Source organism: Pteropus alecto, unplaced genomic scaffold (assembly GCF_000325575.1).
Source record: "Pteropus alecto unplaced genomic scaffold, ASM32557v1 scaffold45, whole genome shotgun sequence".
In the NCBI taxonomy this organism is placed as follows: Eukaryota; Metazoa; Chordata; class Mammalia; order Chiroptera; family Pteropodidae; genus Pteropus; species Pteropus alecto.
Window position 1 is genome coordinate 8295941 of NW_006442491.1, and position 9382 is coordinate 8305322.

At 33.4% G+C, this 9382-nt stretch overlaps 1 protein-coding gene across 5 annotated transcripts in view; it reads left to right on the forward strand.

Annotated features, from left to right (window-relative positions):
- TASP1 (taspase 1) overlaps nucleotides 1-9382 on the forward strand; it is a 221724-nt gene that overhangs the window by 2353 nt on the left and 209989 nt on the right. For all 5 annotated transcript variants that reach the window (XR_003043153.1, XR_003043152.1, XM_015596858.2 and 2 more), the window contains exon 2: nucleotides 6548-6760. Coding sequence is in view for 3 of the 5 variants with exons in the window: in XM_015596858.2 (XP_015452344.1) it covers nucleotides 6622-6760 (139 nt within the window). In the remaining 2 variants the exon portion in view is untranslated. The remainder of the gene's footprint in view (nucleotides 1-6547; nucleotides 6761-9382) is intronic.

A 9382-nucleotide genomic window follows, 5' to 3' on the forward strand; every position in this document is an offset into this window, starting at 1 on the left:
ATTTGTTAAACTGTTCTTTCCCCATTGAATGGCCTTGGAAACCAGTTGACCATAAATATATAGGTTATTGTTATCTTTAAGTATTTTTCTATGTTGGACATTTAGCTTACTTCCAGGTTCTTTTTTTTTTTTTAAACTGTGTTAAACAGCATTAAAAGCATAAAACGTTTTCTGTATTTAAAGTTATTTTGGTAGAAAATGTTCTCAGAGGTTTAATTCCTGGGTCAAAGATGAAACAAGTATGTTTTGGAGCTCATTTAATGAGGCATTAAACCTTTAGTGTCATGATGTTAAGAGCAACAAAACACTTTATTCATCAGTTGCTATAGCTTAAGGGCTGGATTTCTGTAAAAGCTTTTTGCTTTTAGATGGATGGATTTCACAACTTCCTCCTTCAACTGCTTTTAAAACACTAGGTAAATCTAGAGCAAAAACGTCAACACCAGGGAAAAACAGGACTTGTAGTTTTCCAAATGATATAAGGGAAAAAAAAGTGTTATCACCTGCAGTAGGAAAATAAAACAATCTTTGAGAGAAATGGGGTAAAAATTTAGACCTTAAATCAGTGCCATGAAAGTCACTGGATCAAAAATAATGTTTCATTCTGAGTTTCTCCTCTGGCTTTCATAATCAAGTTAATTTATATTCATCTTGGTCTGAGAGATGGTTAACTTAAATATTCTCTTTTAAGTTGATATTACCTAGTGAAAAAAATGTTCAAATATAACAGGTTATTGGGAGAAAATCAAGTTTCCCATTCATTCTTGCCTCTCAGTCTTCCAGTTCTCCTTAGAGGTATCCTTGGTATTGTTGCTTGTGTCTTTATAGACTATTTCATGCAATATCTCTGGAAAGATAATGTATACAAATTATACATTTTAAGGCTCTTGATACTTAGTGACAAATTCTTCAAAAGAGTTACTCCAGTCTATCAGTTGTTACAGTGCTAGTTAGAAAGTTTTATTTTTGTTTGTAGTTCTTTGAATATTCCTTTCATAACATTGATATTTTCTCATTTATATTTTGTCTTCTCATGTTTTTTGGCATGCTGTTTGTCTTGATTGGAGTTGTCCTTTATTAGATTTATTTTGGCAGCTTTTTGCAGATGAATGTTTTATGATAGCCCGGACTTGGGGAGGAAAGTTAAAATGTTTTTGTAACATTTAACACTAAGAGGTATGTGAGCTGAATAAGGGTCAAGGCAGTAGGGAAAAAGAAGTTAAATGCTTGAGGGAGAAATCTATAGAATTTGGAAACTAGGTGCAATTCAAAACGACTTTAAGTTAGAAAAGGATGATGCTATTAAAAAAAATGAGTAGTATGGAAAGAACTAGACTTCTGGGGAAAGATAAATTTGTTCTGGGTAGGCTAAGAGTGAGGAGGATCCAGGTGGAGCTATCCAGACTTGTGGCTAGAGTTCAAGAGACAGATGATAAAGAGGAATCATCGAGTTTATGAGAGGATAGTTAGAAACATTGGCAGTGGTTGAAATTGCTGAAGGAGACATTTGAGAATAGGTTCATGGACAGGCTGTTTGAGAGTCATGTAAGAGAAAAAAAGTTGGGAGGGGTTAGAGGGGCCATGAAGAGCTAAGATAATAGATTGGCATGCTTGCCAAGGAGGGCAGGGGATCTGGAGAATCAAAGGTTGCAAGCAGAAGATTAAGAAGGGGCCATTGGGTTTGGTAACTTGGAAAAGATACATCTTATGGGTAAAGATACAATTTATGGGAAGCAAGAAGTTGTTCCACCTCCCCCCGCAACAGCTTTATTAAGGTATAATTCATTTATCATATAATTTACTCACTTAAAGTATACAATTCAATGATATTTAATATATTCAGAATTTTATAACCATCACCACTATCAATTTTATAACATTTTATAATCCCCTAAAGAGATCCTTCCCTCATTAACAGTCATTCCCCTCCATCCTTCCAGTACTAGGCAACCACTAATCTACTTTCTGTCTCTTTATATTTGCCTAATATGGACATTTCATATGAATGGAGGTGGACAATATGTAGTCTTTTGTATCTGACTTCTTTCATATTTTTTGAGGTTCATTCATGTCATAGTGTGTCTCGGTACTTCATTCCTTTTTATGACTAAATGTTTCATTGTATGAATATACTATATTTTGTTTACTCATCACCAGTTCATGGGCATTTGAGTTATTTTCACTTTTTGACTATTATGAATAATTCTGAGCTAAACATCCATGTACAAGTTTTTGCTTGGACATGTTTTTAGTTCTCTTGGGTATATATACTTAGGAGTGGAATTTCTGGGTCATATGCTAACTTTATATTTAACTTTTCAAGCAACTGTTGCAGAGGATGGACAAGTCGCCAGTGTTTTTTAGAAATAATAAAACTAATTTTAATGTCATCACTGGTTGGAAATTGAAAATGTCCATATTCAGACATATCATTCAGAAACAAAGGCCTGATAATAACGGATCTATAAAATTGCTTTTGTTGTGTAAAACTATAACATGCTTATGCACAACTTTTATTGGAAACCTTTTGTGTTGAGTATTATCTCAGAGCTTAGCTGAAGTGTTAGACATTTTCCATGTGTATGTATTGATGTAAGAATGCTCCATCAATTTCAAAGTGATTTGTAATAATGACTACAAATGTGATAAAAACATCACAGGGATATTTGATGTTAATCTATGGTCATGATTTATTTTTTTACTCTTTAGTGTTAACTGTAGAGATCAAGTTCTATGACTTATTTATTTATTTTAATTTTAGATCACCTATTGTTTGTGCTGCCCCAGAAGTTCAAGATCCAGAAAAACAAAAACAAAAACAAGACCTTAGGCCAGTATTGTAGATTGGCCACATTTTTGTCTATTCCTTCCCTAGGTAGTATGTGTGTTGAGAAGCTTCAGAATATGGCATTTCCCCTCTTGCTGCAGTTTTTAAGTGGGATCTCATAGGCTTGCCCTGTTTTGGTAATTGGACTTAACTAGTTTTCTTATGTTCCCATAAATAAATAAAAACTGTTTTATAAGTAATACATTCAAATCGTTCAAAATTGAAAGGTGCAAAATGGTGAAGAGTGAAATTTCTATTCCACCTTTGTCCATCAGTCATCCAAATCGTCTACTGGTGACCGCTATTATACTATCTTTTGGTATATTCTTCTAGATAAATATATATACTTCATACATATATTTAGCTGTATTATTTTTTCTCCCTTTCAAAATATGATGCTGTATATTTTTATGTTCATGCCTTTTTTACTTACCAAAATGTCTTTAAGATTGGTCATTCCATATTTATGTATTAAGAACATTCTCATTCTTCCCCCACTGTCCAATGTCTGCTTTTATTTTTAACCCTTTTATTAAGACATGTGGTTGGTTCATATCATTCCTATTACAGACAATCCTTCAGTGTGCACCTGTGATTTTGTTCAATTTTGCCAAATTGCTCTTGTTGAGTTGTGTTAATTTATGTTGCTACTAATAATGTATGAGAATTTCTGTTTTCTCTATACCCTCAAAATGTAGTTATCTTACTTTTTGATATTTGTCAATCAAAGTTAAAAAAAATGATATTTGGATGTAGTTTTACTTTGCATCTTTCTTTTGAATGAGGTTTAGCATCTTTTGATATGTTTAAATGGTTACATAATTTTTTCTGTGAACTGGGATTTGCCCATTAGCTCTTTTTTGTATTTTTTAGTCACTTGTTGGAACTATTTATTAGATAGGTCAGACCATTAATGGGTTTTGAGTTAAACAAAAACTGATGTTGGAGAAGTTGCTTGATTTCTAATTCAGTTAAAAATATTCCAGTAACCACTGTGAATTGCAGGCTAGAGTTGTACATTGGATAGCCTGCTTACTTGAATTCTTTTTCCAGTCTAGCAAAACTTTGGGGCTAACGTTTTTAGAGGAATTTGTTGAGATGGCATGGTTTGCAAAATAAATATATTTCAGATAGTCTCTGAGGGATGGTGTAGGTTGCTCAAGAAGTAGCATATTAATTCATCTTCTACATTTTATTTTTTTCAGACAAACTTGAGAAGTGGTGTTTTAAAATCTCTCATGTTAAAAAGCCTGTTACATCGAACTTTATTCATTATAAAATGTATATGTTCTAATTTTTTATTTAATAAAAAATGCATCTTATGACAGAGTAGCTTGAAGTTTAATATTGCTTGGATATGTTTTCATTTTAACTGAAGCTTTCAATTTTCCTTAAAGCCTATTTTTGTGGGGACTAAGTGGGGCCCAAGATCATTTCATGGCTGGGTCAGACATGATGACCTTTCCTGACAGATGACCCATAATTATTTAAATTTAACTGACACATGAATAAATATAACCTATCTCAGAGAAATAACCAAAGTCTAATAAAGATAATTGAGGTAGATCCTTGTGAAATCTTTGGAAGAAAATCCATCCTTAGAAAGAAAGGCACGACCACAAAACAAAAACGAAAACAGACATTTTAATTCACTGTTTATTTAATCAGCTCAGTACTCTTTGTAATCAAAAAAATTTTCCCCGCGTTTATGAATATATGTAAACATTTTAATAGAACATATATACATATATATTTGATTTAAAACTATATGCCCTTTAAATTAATGTTATATAATAAAAAATATAACTCTTTCTAACCAGGAATTAAAGGAAGTTAAAATACCATATTGCAGTGCTTCTCAGATCATCTCTTGTGTAAAGGATCAATTAAAAACATTTTTCAATTCGTTGGTGATCATTTCTTTTGTAAATGCAAAAATCAAAATCAAAAAGCAAAGCAAAGCAAAACCAAACCAAACAAAACTGAAATATGGAACTATGAATGAAAGATAAAAATAAAAGCTCAAATTTTTATTAGATTTAACATAAAATTTTTCAAAAATATAATTATAAATGAAGCATGAAGAAACAAGAAATACAAAACAATACACGATGTTTATTGAAAATGTGCATGTAAAGCAATTAATATATTAATAAAATAATAATTTCTTGTACACTGGTAACAAACACTGGTATGCAGACCGCTCTTTGAGTAACACTGCTTTTTTGGACTAGGCAGCTAAGTCACTCTTTATGTTTTATTTTGGAAAAAAAAGACTTGTGCCTCACCCCGCCTTCTCTCAATTTAGAATAAGGTACAGATTTTCACATAATAGTATGAATCTAGGTGTTTATAACCCTTTTCCCGTTTAGAAAAATAAAATGCAGCTCATGTCCAGCGTTAATTTAACATCATGCATAGGAATGTTACATTTTCTAGGGTTTGACATTTTCAGCGATCGAGAATTATTATATTTTGTAAATGGAAATACTGAGAATTATTATATTTTGTAAATGGAAATACCACTACTAAAAATAGAATACTATAAATAAAATGATGTCATTTGTTTCCAAAGACTATTGATATGCTAGAGCAATTCAAAAATAATAATGAAAGCGAGGTATTTCATGGCAAACCTTGAGTTAAGGTTAGAACTATAATCAGCAAATTATCTCTAGGGGTAAACTTCAGCATCCAAGCGCCACTGGTGAATATTCTCAGAGTAAACAGGAAATGGATTAAGTTGTTTCAACTACCTGACTCAGATTTTCTTTAAATCTCTGTGTCAATTTTTAAATGATCCATTATTCCCTAATATGAAATGTGTTCTGCCATCATTTTTGTTATTAAGCCAAGATTGCTGGAAGCTTATGAGAAAGATTAAAAACTTTGTCATATAAGTTGCTTGTAATTTACTTTATTAAATTTTATATTTCATCATTTTCTGTTGAACTCAGAAATAATGCTTTCATGAAAATTAACAAGTTTTTTGCATAAGTGTTATTTTAATTTCTTGGTTTAGTCATTATCATTTTGTTAGCATTCGTGTTTTACTACTGAGCTGTGGAGGATTAAACTGTTTTCTTAAGAGGTTCTCAGAGCAGTGTGAATCTATATGTTGCTTCGTTTATTTAAATAAGCAGCTATCTATAGATCTGAAATGTTCTCACCACACGCAAAACATAGTAATTATGTTGAGGTGATAGTTGTGTTAACTTACTTTATTGTGATCATTTTAGTATATACATGTATCAAATCATCATGTTGTACACCTTAAACTTACACAATATTGTATGTCAATTATATCTCAATAGAGCTAGAAAAATAAGCAATTTAGGCATTATGTCAAGGTTTGGTAATGTTGCCAGCACTGCCTATGATTCTAGAATGTCCCAGAGATTATTAGCATTTGATTTGGAGGGAGTAGAAAGTGATATTTCAGTTATATTGAGATTTTTTTCAATATAGGTAAAATAAAAGATAAAATATTTTTGGACTCACTATGAAGTCTTTTTACAACAGTTCTTTTGTTTATATGTCTTCAAACAAGTACTGTCATTTGACAGAGATTTAAATTCTAACCTTTTTATATTCTTTGTATTACTCATTTAAATAACTTTAAAATTAGGTTTTTTGATAGTTATCTTTGTACTAATTTGTATAAGTTATGTTTGTGTTAGTGGAAAGGAATGTATACCATCTTTTTCTGTTTTCCTTTAGGGTAATTCCTTTCCTGCAATTACTTTTGAATGGAAGTATGCTCTTTTCCCAATAGAAGATGGTAATCTCAGAGAATGACCATGGAGAAGGGAATGAGTTCTGGAGAATTGCTGCCTTCCAGATCATCTCAGGTTTCAACTGTTAAAATTACAGCCAAAGAGTTGGAAACAAATCATAAAGAGAAGCGCGGGGGCTTTGTGTTGGTACATGCAGGTAAGCTCTGAGTGAGTCAGAAGATGACAGTGATGTTGATTTTTTTTTTTTCTTGCCTTGAAGTACACTGAGAATTGAACTTCATCTCTGGAGGAGACAGACTACTGGAGAGGAGTTGGAACCAAAGAGATTGACTTTGACATAGTGAGGGCCTTCCCTGATTTCCTACTTGGAAGATCTTATAAATGACAGTCCTTCCTATGTCTTCTTCACTCTACTCCCCTATTATTTACTTTTATCCTAAATAGGTGTATTTAGGTCGTGTTAAAACCAGACAAAGTAATTTTTTAAACTCTGGTTTGTAGTTTTAAAAATAATGCCACCAAAAAAATTTTATTGACTCCTTTTGACAATGGCCATTTTAGAGTGTAATTACACAGTCATAGAACAAGTTTGGCTTCTTAATATTATAAATGAGGAACCTTAAAACCAGAGAGATTGAGTGGCTTCAGCCACACAGCTAGTTTGTGCTAGAACCAGGTGGAGAAACCCTTAGATGAGCCCTTTAGTCCCTATCTAGTGCTCTTCGCAGTACATCAGCCTGTAATTTCTTCTTCAGAAGACCTCAAGGACATGATGTTCCCTTGGGTCCCCAATCAATGAAGAGTCTTGGGTTTCAGAGCAATGCACCTCTGCCCATATCTGCTCAGCAGGCCTTTTATTTATTTATTTATTTAGTCATTTTTATTTGCCTGCATTCAGATTCTAAAATTCATGACCTCCATGAAGGAAGAGGAATGGCTGGGTCTCCTTTGAACTTTCCTCAGCCAGTCAGATAAGATGGGAGCAAGGTAGGATGGGAGCAAGGTTAGTTTTGGTATGGGGTGAGGAGTGGAATTATTTCTTCTTGTCAAACTGTTGTCCTGCTTGGTCATTAATCTTTGGCTATATTTGGACTGGACAGCTTGGGAAATCTCATGGAATCTAATCCAGAAGAATCTAAAAACAAAACAAAAGAAAACCAAAAACAAAAAACGTTCAAATTCCTTGCCTTCCAAATAATTGTACTAAGAAATGAGATAAATTTCTAGAAATAACCCTGAGACTAGAAATCCTGCCTTCAGACTTATAGGCCAGTGTACATCTTTCATAGTTCCCAGTGAGTTATTTTATTCAGAATGAGTATTTGAAAATTGTACAAGAAAGGTCTGACATTTATAACAAGCAACAACATAGAGCATTTGATTAGTTGGCAAGTTTTGCTTTCTATGACTGTCATGGTGGTACCCATTCTTTCTCAGCCATACTTGATGGTAATGGTTCCTAGGGAAGGTTGGTGCTGGGGCCAGCAGTAATTGAAGGAAATCAGGATTATGACAGGATTGTGTGGATGAAGGGTGACTACTCCTCCTTCCTAATTTATTAGATCAGATTGATCATGCAGAAGTATGTATCTTGCACAATTAAGGGATGAAATTTCAGTTCTTATCCAGTGTAGAGATTTTAATGCCTTTTTTTAGTACTAGAGGAGACTTGTCCAAATTTTAGACATTTGAGTAGTAGATTCTTGATTTTTTCCCAGCTCTGTATACTACCTATACTGTTTATCTAATGTTAAGAATCTAAACACTTTTTTTTACTTAAAAATTTTAAAGATAAAACTTTACCGAAATGGAATTTCCATTATCACTTGCATGAAGAGAAAATAAACCAATGCAAACAAAATGGGTGTAATTAAATTTTAGTTAGATCCTGTTTCATGTCAGTGGCTTAGATCCTAAGCCTACCTTTCCTTTGTTAAATAGAGGAATTAGCAACGTTGAGACTGTTTCCCTATTTTGAGCAGGAGGATTTATATGTTAATGCTGTTAATGCTGTCATCCCTACGCTAAAGTTATCTGTTTGGCAATAGTGTCCCATGCTTTGGGAAACACTGCTGAAAAATTGGGGCCATGAGATCTAAGACAACAGACCTGAGATCATCTATTAGAGGACCATGAGGAGAGGCCTGTAAAATATTGGCACATATTCTATAAAGTATTCCTGAGAAACAGGATTAGAATTTGGGTGTATTATGGATTCCTGTTGCTTGGGCACCTTTTCTGCTCTCTTGGGTCCCTTAACCATGGCCAGGTCTTTCTGTGCCTTGAGGAAAGGTGGGTTAAGTTTGTGTCAGTCTTCAGCCTTGTGTCAGAGTAGCCATTAGGCATAGAGATGTAGTTCTTAACCTTCCTTATGTTGTAGCCCTATGGGGCCTTGTGGGCAAGGGTAGGGGAGGGATAGAAGATGGGAAAAGGTTTTAGAGCTTTGATTAGAGCCTAATTATTACGGTAGTTTAAGGATTCTTGGTTTCTTTCTTGTTTAAATTATTCTCAAATCCTTAACTAAGCAACTATTATCTTAGGGAAACAAATTTCAGAGCCCTTCTCTTGAGGAAGTTGCTGGGTGTTTGATTAAGAGATAGGGATCAACAGAATTTCTAATAGGCAGTCATAAATATACCATCACTGAGGTTTCAGAGACATTCTGAACTTACGTTTCAGGAGGTAAGAGGATTTAAAAGTTTGGGTAGGAGTGGCAATATTGGGGTGGTTGTGGACAGATGGGATGTCCACACTCTTCAACTTCAAATGTTATTTAGAAACTACTTAGTTTTCTGAAGTTACTCTTAAAAATTCTGGA